Source organism: Malaclemys terrapin, chromosome 22 (genome assembly GCF_027887155.1).
Source record: "Malaclemys terrapin pileata isolate rMalTer1 chromosome 22, rMalTer1.hap1, whole genome shotgun sequence".
NCBI lineage: Eukaryota > Metazoa > Chordata > Testudines > Emydidae > Malaclemys > Malaclemys terrapin.
This window is the reverse complement of record NC_071526.1, coordinates 737,741-750,120: the sequence shown is the minus strand read 5'-3', so window position 1 is coordinate 750,120 and position 12,380 is coordinate 737,741. Positions and strand designations below refer to the sequence as shown.

General features: G+C 45.7%; 1 protein-coding gene across 4 annotated transcripts in view; it reads right to left on the bottom strand.

Annotated features, from left to right (window-relative positions):
• RLF (RLF zinc finger) overlaps positions 1 to 8,985 on the bottom strand; it is a 102,466-nt gene extending 93,481 nt beyond the window's left edge. For 2 of the 4 annotated variants that reach the window (XM_054011844.1, XM_054011845.1), the window contains exons 1-2: positions 8,761 to 8,921; positions 5,162 to 5,316 (exon numbers count right to left, since the gene is read on the bottom strand). In XM_054011844.1, coding sequence (XP_053867819.1) covers positions 5,162 to 5,316; positions 8,761 to 8,913 — 308 coding nt within the window. In that variant the 5' untranslated portion in view covers positions 8,914 to 8,921. Of the gene's footprint in view, positions 1 to 5,161; positions 5,317 to 5,633; positions 5,655 to 8,760 lie in introns of those variants that run through there. The other 2 variants (XM_054011842.1, XM_054011843.1) reach the window with 2 other exon arrangements.
• Between the last annotated feature and the right edge of the window lie 3,395 nt (positions 8,986 to 12,380).

Here is a 12,380-nt window from a genome sequence, read left to right as displayed (position 1 = left end):
AAAAGCAATAAATGTTTAATTTGCCCTGAAGATTTGGGATGCATTCGTGGCCAGTACAGCTACTGGAAAAGTCTGTTAACGTATCTAGGGATGGAGCGGGAATCCTCCAGGGACATCTCCATGAAGCTCTCCTGGAGGTACTCTGAAAGCCTTTGCAGAAGGTTTCTGGGGAAGGCTGCCTTATTTCGTCCTCCACAGTAGGATACTTTCCCATGCCAAGCCAGTAGCAAGTAGTCTGGAATCATTGCAGCACAAAGCATGGCAGCGAATGGTCCTGGGTTTTGGTCACATTCAAGCAACATTCAGTCAATATCTTTCTGTGTTAGCCTCAGGAAAGTGATACCATCCATGGTCACCCGATTGAAACAGGGGAATTTTTGTAAGGGAAAAGTAAAAGGACCTCATTCATGCTGGGCTGTTTGCATTTAGCTAAAAGGGATCATCCCTGAGAATAGCCACGCGGTGGGGGACAGGGATGAAGAGATCATCCCAAATAGCCACGTGGAGGAGTGAGGAGAGGTGTGTGCTGCACATCCACCCAAAAAGCACAGCCTCTCCTTTTAAATGGCAAACCTATCTGGCATTGCTTGCTATGGGAAAGGAGGGTGCTGCAGTTTGAAAACATTCCCACATGTTATGAAGGCGTTAGAAGCCAAACCCACGTACCCTTTGGCTTACCATGGCTGCCTGGAAACAGAATTCTGTTGCCCAGCTGAATGTGATGTGTCACCATACCAGCAGGCGCTCAATATAAAAAGTAAATGCGACCTCGTACCTACATGCGCGGCCGCCTATGAATTGCTTGATTCACTGTGAAAGAGTCTCCCTTTTGTTCTCAGAAATGTATCAGCTTAAATTTTACTCTCCCTTTTTATCCACCCGCAGGTGCAAATGTTTCTATGTTCCCCCTATCATCTCTGTCCCTGAGGTTATTGGAGATTAGAAGGTGAAAAAAATGCACTCATGATGACATGTTTTCTGAGCTCATGCAGTTCTCCCGCACTGATAGGGCACAGCTGAATGCATGGAGGCATTCAGTGGCAGAGTCCAGGAAAGCATTAAGTGAGCACGATAAGAAGAGGCAGGATGCAATATTGAGGCTAATGGGGGAGCAAACAGACATGCTCAGGCATCTGGTGGAACTGCAGGAAAGCCATCAAGAGCACAGACCACTGCTGCATCCACTGTACAACTGCCTGCCCTCCTCCCCAAGTTCCATATCCTCCTCACACAGACGTCCAAGAACACGAGGGGAGTGGGGGAGAGAGGCATGGAGAGGCTCCGGGCACCCAGCCACTCCACTCCAGAGTATGGCCCAAGCAACAGAAGGCTGCCATTCAAACAGTTTTGATTTGTAGTGTGGCTACAATAAGCAATGTGGCCTTGTCCTTCCCTCCTCCCCCACCCAGGCTCCCTTATCAGTTATCTCCCTTTTTTTTCTCCTTTTTTTCAAATTAATAAAGAAAGAATGCATGGTTTCAAAATAGTGACTTTGGGCATAAGCTTTTGTGAGTAAAAAACCTCACTTCTTCAGATGCATCTGAAGAAGTGAGGTTTTTTTACCCATGAAAGCTTATGCCCAAATAAATCTGTTAGTCTTTAAGGTACCACCAGACTCCTTGTTGTTTTTGTGGATACAGACTAGCATGGCTACCCCCTAATACTTGAATAGTGACTTTATTTCCTTTGCCAGCTGTGATCGAAGGGAGGACGGTGGTTGGCTTACAGGGTATTAAAATCAACAAAGGGAGTGGTTTTGCATTAAGGAGAAACACATACAACTGTCACACCATAGCCTGGCCAGTCATGAAACTGGTTTCCAAAGCCTCTCTGATGCGCAGCGCACCTACCTGTGCTCTTCTAATTGCCCTGATGTCTGGCTGTTCAAAACTGGCAGCCAGGCGATTTGCCTCAACCTCTCACCCCGCCATAAACGTCTCCCCCTTACTCTCACAGATATTATGGAGCACCCAGCAAGCAGTAATAACAATGGGAATATTGGTTGCACTGAGGTCTAACTCAGAAAGCAAACAGCATCAGGGAGCTTTTAAACGTCCAAAGACACATTCTACCACCATTCTGCACTTGCTCAGCCTATAGTTGAACTGCTTATTACTACTGTCCAGGCTGGCTGTGTATGGCTTCATGAGCCATGGGAGCAAAGGGTAGGCTGGGTCTCCAAGGATAACTATTGGCATTTCAACATCCCCAACAGTAATTTTCTGGTCTAGGAAGTAAAGTCCCTTCTTGCAGCTACTCAAACCAGAGTTCCTAAAGATGAGAGTGCCATGCACCTTCCCCAGCCATCCCACGTTGATGTCGGTGAAACATCCCTTGTGATCCACCAGTGCTTGCAGCACCATTGAGAAATACCCCTTGCGATTTATGTACTGGATGGCAAGGTGGTCCAATGCCAAGATAGACGGAATGCATATCCCTATCGCACCACCAGAGTTAGGGAAACCCATTGCAGCAAAGCCATCTACTATGACCTGCACATTTCCCAGAGTCACTACCCTTGTTAGCAGAACATCAGTGACTGCATTGACTACTTGAATCACAGCAGTCCCCACAGCAGATTTACCCACTCCAAATTGATTCCTGACTGACTGGCAGCAGTCAGGCATTGCAAGCTTCCACAGGCCTATTGCCACTTGCTTCTGAGCTGTCAGGATTGCTCTCATCTTAGTATTCCTGCACATCAGGGTGGGGAAAAGCAACTCACAGGAAAGTGACCTTACGCATGCGAAAGTTTTGCAGCCACTGGGAATCATCCCTTATCAGCAACACTATGCGGTCCCACCAGTCTGTGCTAGTTTGCCGGGCCCAGAATTGGCGTTCCACTGTATCAACCAGCCCCACTGCCGCCATGATGTCCCAATTGCCGCAGCCCATGCTTTCAGGAATGTCTGTGCCCATGTCCTCCTCACAATTGACCTCGTGCTGCCGTCTCTTAGCCAGGTTCTGCACATACTACAGTATAATGCGTCAGGTGTTTACAATGCTGGCAACAGTAGCAGTGAGCTCCATGCTTGCCGTGCTATGGCGTCTGCATGGGTAACCCAGGAAAAAAGGCGTGAAATGACTGCCTGCAGTTGCTTTCACGGAGGGAGGGGAGATTGATGACATGTACCCAAAACCACCCACGACAATGTTTTTGCCCCATCAGGCATTAGAGCTTAACCCGGAATTTCAATGGGCAGCGGAGACTGCGGGAATTGTGGGATAGCTTCCCACAGTGCACCGCTCCGTGAGTCGATGCTAGCCACGGTAGTGAGGATGCATTCCGCCGACTTAATGCGCTTAGTGGGGACATACACATCGACTGTATAAAATCAATTTCTAAAAATCAACTTCTATAAAGCAGACTTAATTTCATAGTGTAGACGTAGCCTAACTAGGCCACAGATTATTTAAATGGCAAGGAATTGTTTTAGAACAATTATGTGTGAAGGAAAAGGGAGAAGATAGCTGGTGAAAGGGACAAGAGGCCTAATGAATTGACCAAGGGCCAAGACATTGTTGTATGCAGTTAAGATCCATAACATATAGAGAAGGAAATGCGTAGGATATAAAGACCCTGTTTCACCTTTGATCTCTGTTACTCCTACATAGATCATCAGACAGCCATCTATTGTCTTTGCTAGCTGGTGCTTGTTAGAAGACTAGTGACATCTGGTTCTCCCTTCTAATTACTTCATGGAAATTAAAAAGAAAAAACTATGGGAATTTAACAAAGTTGTACAGTTAAGCCATTAAAAAAAAAAAAAAAAAAAAAAAAAAAAAAAAAACAGAAAATGTCTATGATAAAGTTGAAAGAAAATGTAGTTTTTCTACACTTAACTCTGCCTCCAGTACTCTTATGCTTACATGCAACCAAACCCAAAAAACACTTAAATTTTGCAAATAGGTGGAAGCACAATTAAGATTGCCTGAATATTTCCAGTATAAAGGCTCAGTATAAGCACTTCTTCACAGAACACACAGTCAACCACTGAAATTCATTGCCAGCAGATGTTGTGAAGGCTAAAAGTACAACTGGGTTCAAAAAAGAATTAGATAAATCCATGGAGGAGAGGCCCAACAATTGCTATTAGCCAACATGGTCAGGGACAACTCCATACTCTGGGTGTCCCTAAACTTCCAGCTGCCGAAGCGGAATCTGGACGATGGGACGGATCAGCGGATAATTGCCCTGTTCTGTTCATTCCCTCTGAAGCATCTGGCACTGGCTACTGTCAGAAGACAAGATACTGGGCTAGATAGACCTTTGGTCTGACCCGGTATGGCTAGTCTTATGTTTTAAGAAGTGCTCAGAACTTGCCCACACTTTCTCCTTTTAGGCTAGAAAGACAAGGTGGACAAGGTAATATATTTTATTGGACCAAACTCTGTTAGTGAAAGAGACAAGCTTTGGAGCTTACATAGAGCTCTTCTTCAGGTCTGGCTGACATTTCCCAGACTTGGTCTCTGCCTAAGCATGATTCTTTATGAACTAAAAAACAATTGTTCAAAATATGTTATCCTATTCAATAACTGCACTCCACTTCATACAGTGAAGTCATAGTCAGTTTGGGGTTTTGTAAAAGTAAAGAACCTCCTTTTAAAGGCATGTAGTATTTAAAGCCCTTTGTAAAAAGAAATTAGAAAGCTTTTCCTATCCCTTGTGTATCTGTAAGAGTTGAGTGAGCTCAGTAGCCACATCAGACATACTCAAGCATTCCCCTCTCTCTATTTTCAACAGTTGCAGGTTTGTTGTTGCAGCAACAGCTATATGCAAGCATCCTTTTGCAAACCTGGGAAAGAACCCATATCACCTCATATCAGAGCTTCATGTTAATGATAGCATCACATCAGACAGGAAGTGAAAATCACTACCAATAAGAAATAGTGAAAAGGGGGTGAGAGTGTCTGGGCAGGAGGGACTGCAGCTGGCCTGGGGGTTGGGGTTGAAGATACTTAATTTAGCAAAATATACTGAAATACATTCACTAATACATTGAGCATAATTAGAACTACAATTATCAAATTAAAATTTAAGTACAAGAACAATTTTTTTTTATTGCTCACTCACAGGATTTGCAAAATTTGGTAATCTGCAAAGTGATGAGATTCTATTTTATACTCATTTTAAGAGATTAGTGCACCAAATTAAACTTACAGTACTAGCCTGCCAAGTACCAAAAGGACATCTTCACATTCCGTAGTCAAGTATGGTCGTGCATTAGCAAAGCTTTGGATGGAGATTCGATACACTTCCAAAAAAGGCAAAATATGTTCAGATGCACCCCGGTTTCCAGCATACTGTAATAATGTCTGAAAGAAAACAAGTTTTATTATAAAATTTTATATGAAAATTTTGATATCTAAATGCAAAAATATACATTATAGCAAAGTTAAGACTACTTCGTAAAAAAAATCATGGAAAAGACAAATTTCCACTATAAAAAGTGACTGGGAAAACGGCAAATTTTTGCTCAACAGAAGTTTTCCATATGTAGTCTCCTAAGATAAAAAGTATTAAAAATAAGCATTGAATTACTTTTACTAATTTTAATCCTGTTAGTATGGTAGATTAGCTACTTCAGAGTGAACTAGATTCTATAGTGACTCATGAATTAGAAGAACTTAACTAAGATCCAGTTGCAGGGGCAAATTCTGCCCTCAACTTCACTATGCAACTCCTTTGAAGTCAACAGGGATACACAAATGTAACAGAGCAGGATCTTCATTGCTAGTGAGAATTCACAAGCAAAATAAAATACTTTAAAATTACAGAGCAAGATTACAATGCTATTAGATAGTATAAACATTTCATCACCTTCACAAAATGGATACAAAGTCACTAGTAGAGAATCATCATAGAACCCAAAGTGATGCCACTGTTAAGCGATACTTTTCAAAAGGGGAATCACACACCTATAGCTCTGCCACCTTGTGCATGAGCAATGCAATACAGTTAGGCCTAGCACAATTAGAGGGTTGGGTTTTTTTGAGTAAATATTTATTGCTAAACATCGATTTCACAATACACAATCAAAATTTACAGATAGACAAAAGAAAAATACTGCTTGAGAACTTAAGAGTTTGATTTAAGGATATTTACTTTGTATATTTTGACATGTGATGTTGACAATTTGTCTTTTACCAGTTATAAAGCTTTAACTTTTTTGAATCTCAACATCTACTGTCATTAAATAGTTGTCTGACAATCTGCCACAACTGTGAAAATTCAATTCATAAAAATCTAAAAAAATGCTTTAAAATAAACATTGATATTACCCACTGAAATTATTAACAAAAAAAAAGTGCAAAGCCTAAATACAGCCAAGTTGAAACCTAGAGTTCATTGGATACAAAGCAGCTTACTTTGACGTAAGTGCCTACACTAAAGTTTCACTCCCACTGACATAACTCGCCCATCATGCTGACTTAACTCCACCTCCATGAGAGTCATAGCATGTAGGTCAACATAGGTTGATGCAGTACAGTGTAGACAGTGTTACTTAGATTGACTTTAGTGGCCTCCAAGAGGTGTCTCACAATGCCCCACCTTGACAGCTCTGGTCACTGTTTTGAGCTCCACTGCTTAATGGCCAGATACACGCTCCTCCCCTTTAAAGCCCTGTAGATTTTTGAAATTCTATTTCCTGTTTACCCAGCTGACCATACCGGCTACACATTGCAGACACACTCCCATCTAGAGTGCTCAGGAGGTGTTGGATCTGTGGGGAGAAAAGGCTGTGCAGGCACAGCTTGGATCCAGCCACAGAAATACTGATACATGAGAAGACAAATTAAAGAGCTCTCTCCTATGAGATAAAAGCAGAACAAGATCCAAAGACTAAGAGTTGAAGATAAACAAATTTGGACTAGAAATAATGTACAAGTTTAACTCTGAGGGTAACTGACCATTGGAACAATTTACCTAGGGATGTGGTGGATTCTCCACTTGAAGTCTTTAAACTGAGACTGTGGGCAAGTCTACACTTAAAACACTGCATCAATGCAACTGTGCCACCGTAGTGCTTTAATGAAGACACACTATGCTGAAGGAAGAGAGCTATGTCAGCAGAAGCAGCTCTCACAACAACACAGTGCTGTCTACACCAGAGCCTTGCATGGTGTCAAGTATCAGAGGGGTAGCCGTGTTAGTCTGAATCTGTAAAAAGCAACAGATGCATCTGAAGAAGTGAGGTTCTTACCCACAAAAGCTTCTGCTCCCAATACTTCTGTTAGTCTCAAAGGTGCCACAGGACCCTCTGTTGCTTTTTACACCAGAGCGTAAGTCAGTATAACTAAGTTCCTCAGGCACATTTATTTTTCACACCTCTGAGTGATTAGAATTACTTTGTTATAACTACTAGTGCAAACCTCCCCTGTATCTTTCAAAACGATGTTACGGGTTTGCTAAAAAAAATTACTAGGAGAAATTCTATGGCCCACATTATGCAGGAAGTCAAAAAAGATCAACAATAGTTCTTGCTGACTTTAAAAATCTCTGAATCTATATATTTTATCAAGTAACTGCACCCCTATAATATACTAACATTATTCTGGAATGCATAGCAAGAAGTTTAAATAGGTATTTGTTATTTCTAAAGTAGTTAGAGAATTGTTCTGACTCATTCTTTCCTTTCCCTAACCATTGCCGATTACAACAGGTGTAATATAAAATTTGAACTGATACAGAACACAGAAATAGTATCTTTAATCTTCTGATCTAACAACCTTCCAAAATCCACACAGCCATCTCCGAACTATTTGTCATGTCAAGTTCTGAGATCAAAGGCTGGTTTGATGACAAGGCAAGAATCCACAACAAAATGGATTTATTCTGCTTCAAGTTGCCTGGGTGCTCTAGCATTCTGATGCCAGGCTAGAAATTCTGTAGCAATTTTCTTAAATTAAATAATTTAACTTACATTGACTACAAAGAAAAAAAAACAAATTAATTTAATTACTTTGATATTAAAAACATCTTACTGGGGTCTTGCATTTTCAATGTGATGCAAATTGCTGTACCAACAAACGCAACTGCATTAATACTCAAAGAAACAGCTAGAGAATTCTGTACCACACATGCAGTTAGCTATTACAGGTAAGGGCATTTGCTGGATGTTTCTCCTGAAATGAGCACCAAAATAGCTAACAATGTTGACATTTAAATTGTCAATTTGAGATTTAAAACTTCCTCAGAACTATTAACTAAGAAAACACTGCCACACTTATACCTTAATGTTGACAAGGGAAGAGCAAAACATTTTTTCTTAAAAGAAAGCTTTCTGGGGCACCCATTCGAGGACAAAAAATACAACCTCACAGCATACACAAACAATGCTGCTCAATTGCGCGCACAAATTTAACACTTTAAATGCAAAGTAGCTCATGATTAGAATTGGAAGCAACTCCAAATAACACAGTTCTCCTCTACCTCTGGCTGGGAAGCAAGGTTACACTCACCAAACAAATGCTCAGAAAAGGATATTTCTAAACGCTTAACTCGCCCGGATTGACGCCTCTGCGCTGCAGCGCTGGCGGCGACAGGCTTTCCCCACACAACCCCTCTGAGCTGCCGGGCTCCCAACACGAGAAGGCTCCCGCACCACAACAGGCACACAAGCGCTGTGCGGCCTAAGGCGAAGGCTGCCCGCTCTACGAGGGACTCTAGCCGCTACGTACTCGGGACCACAGCCCCCGCCCGCGATGCTCCGTGCGGGACCCTCGGGCCCCGCGGGTCCCGCCCGGCCCGGCTCCCACCTGGCAGAACCCCCGGCAGTAGGTCCGAGACGAAGACTCCGAAACCTCCTGTTCGCGCAGCTCCGCCTGCAACTGCCAGAGACGGGCGCGAAGCGCAACCACTAGCCGCTCCATATCGGGGCGCGGAGACGCCTCGGCCTCTGCGTCCGCCATCTGCACCCGTCCCCACCGCGCGTAGGCAGTGATCACGTGATCAGAAGCAACCACTGATGACCTCATCGGCATGGAACGGAGTCACATGACTCACACGTGACTGGCAAACCCAAGCGTTTAGGAAACCACGTGACCAAGGAACAGGGCAAACCAGAAAAACGTTTAAATAGGTGACGTTCTAAGACAGCGCGATATTGTTGACACGTGGATCGGCTCCGCCTTCAACCGTCCCACTAGGACGTGCTGCTAGAGTGACCCCTAACCGCCCCGGGGGTGCGGCTCACGGGCAGGGGGAGCCGTGCGTTGCGACCGGTGAGGGCTGGGGAAGCGGGCGAGGAGTAGTCGCCCTCATTATCTTTCTACCCCGCCTCTCCCCAAACCCTTCCCTTCTGCGAGGCTAGCTAGGGATGGAGCCTGGGTGCCAATGCCCATAGATGCTGGCACTAGGGATGTGGGGGTGCACCACCCCCGACTTGAAGTGGGTTCCATTATATCCAGGATTTGCCGTTTGGTTTAGTGGCTCTCAGCATCCCACTATAAAAATTGTTCCAGCGCCCCTGCCAATGCTTGTGTATCATAAGCCCGGAAGCCATGGACATAGGTGGCCCGCCAGCAAAAGGCCCTGAGAGCCAATTCTGCTGTATCTCAGCGGCCAGCATGCGGTTGGTTCATGGCACCACTGCCAAATTATTTCTTAGACCAGCAGGAAGTGGGTTCATTTAATCATTGCGCTGTATCTCAGAGGCCAGATGGTAGTGCATTCATAGCACCACTGCCTCTGTACCTCAGAGGATGGCAGGCGGTGGGCTCATAGTACCACTACTGCTGTATCTCAAAGGCAATGGGTTCGTGCTACCATTGCCAGAGTATCTCCTAGTCCGGCAGGCAGGGGGTTCCTGACTCCACTGAGAGGACATCAAGCAGTGGGTCCAAGGTATCACTCCCAAAGTATCTCTTAGGCCACCCTGTGATGGGTTCACAGCACTGCTGCTGCTGTATCTCAGAAGCTACGAGGCGGTAGGCTCATAATAACACTGCCGCTGTATATCAGAATCCATCAGGGGGTGGGTTCCTGGCAGCGCTGCCAAAATATCACTTAGGCCAGCAGGCGGTGGGTTGATGGCACTATTGCTGCTGTATCTCTTAGACCAGCAAGTGATACGTTCATTGTGGCAATGTTGCTGTCTCTCAGAGTCCAGCAGGCGATGGGTTCATGGCACCACTGCTGCTGTATCTCACAAGCTAGCAGGCTGTGGGTACATGGAACCACACCAAAGTATCTCCGAGGCCAGCAGGCGATGGGGGCTCATGGCACCTCTGTCATTGTATCTCAGAGGCCAGCAGGCAATGGGTTCAGGGCAGGCTGCTAAAGTATCTCAGAGGCCAGAAGACAGTGAGTTCATGGCACCACTGTCGCTGTCTCTCACAGACTAGCAGGCCATGAGTTCATGGTATCACTACCAAAGTATCTCCTAGGCCAGCATGTGGTGGGTTCATAGCACCTCTGCTGCTGGATCTCAGAGGCTAGCACTCGGTGGGCTCATAGCTCTACTACTGCTGTATCTCGAAGGCCAGCAGCCAATGGGTTCATGGCACCACTGCCATTGTATCTCACAGGCTAGCAGGCTGTAGGTTCATAGTACCACTGCCAGAGCATCTCCTAGGCCAGCAGGTGGTGGCTTTGTGACACCACTACCAAAGTATATTTAGGGCCAGCAGGTGTTGGGTTCATGGCATCACTTCTGCTGTATCTCGGAGGACAGCATGTGGTGGGTTCACAGCAATACTTCCGCTGTATCTAACAGGTCAGCAAGCGGTGGGTTCATAGCACCACTGCTGCTGTATCTCAGTGGCCAGTGGATTCTTAGTACCACTGCCTTTCTATCTCTTAGACCAGCATGTGGTTTACTCATGGCACCACTGCTGTTGTATCTCAGAGGACAGCAAGCAAAGGATCCATGGTATCACTCCCAAAGTATCTCTTAGGTCACCATGTGGTGGGTTCATAGCAGTTCTGCTGCTGTATCTCAGAGGCAAGCAGTCGGTGGTGTCATAGCACTACTACTGCCGTATCTCAGGCTAGCAGGTATTGGGTTCATGGCACCACTACCACTGTATCTCAGAGGCTAGCAGGAGATGGGTTCCTGGCACCACTGCTGCTGTCTCTCACAGTCCAGCAAGCGGTAGGTTCATGGCACCCCTACCGCACTATATCAGAGGCCAGCAGGTGATGGGTTCATGGTAGCACTGCCGCTGTATTTCACAGGCCAGCAGGCAGTAGGTTCATGATTCCACTGCCAAAGTATGTCTTAGCCCAACAGGTGGTGTGTTCATGTCACTGCTGTCACTGTTTATCAGAGGCCAGCTGATGATGGGTTCATATTGCCGCTCTCTCTCACAGTCCAGCAGGCGGTGGGTTCATGGAACCACTGCCAAAGTATTTTAGGCCAGCAGGCGTTGGGGTCATGACTCCACTGCCCCTGTCTCTCACGGGCTAGCAGGCCGTGGGTTCATGGTACCACTGCTAGAGTATCTCCTAGGCCAGCAGGCGGGGGGTTCATTGCACCACTGCCACTGTATTTCAGAGGACAGCAGTCAGTGTGTTCATGGCTGGTACCACATGGTATCTTAGGCCAGCAGGTGTTGGGTTCATGCCACCATTGCAGCTGTATGTCAGAGGCCAGTATGTGGTGGGTTCATGGCACCGCTACCGCTGTATCTTGGAAGCCAGCAGAAGATGGGTTCGTGGAACCACTGCCAAATTATCTTAGGCCAAGGTTGTGGGTTCCTGGCATCACTTCCATAGTACCTCTTAGGCCCACAGGCGATGGGTTATGGCACCACTACCTCAGTATATCACAGGCCAGCAGCGGTGGGTTCAGGGCAGTACTGCCAAAGTATCTCTTAGGCCAGCATGCGGTAGAATCATGGTGCCACTGCCACCGTATCTCAAAGGCCAGCAGGCGGTGGATTCATGGCACCATTTCGCTGTATCTCAGAGGCCAACAGCCATTACACTCATGGCACCATGGCTGCTGTCTCTCATAGGCTAGCATGCCGTGGATACGTGGTACCACTGCCGCTGTATCTCAGAGGACAACAAGCAATCGGTCCATGCTATCACTCCCAAAGTATCTCTTAGGCCTCCATGTGCTGAGTTCATAACACCTATGATGCTGTATCTCAGAAGCAAGCACTTGGTGGTCGCATAGCACTACTACTGCTGTATCTCAGAGGCCAGCAGCTAGTGGGTTTATGGTACCACTGCCTCTCTGTCTCTTAGGCCAGCAGGTAGTGGATTCATGGCATTGTTACGTTGTATCTCAGAGGCCAGCATGCGGTGGGTTCCTGGCACCACTTCCACTGTATCTCGGAGGACAGTGAGCAGTGGGTCCACGGTATCACTCCCAAAGTATCTCTTAGGCCAGCCTATGGTAGGTTCATAGCACCTCTGCTGCAGGATCTCA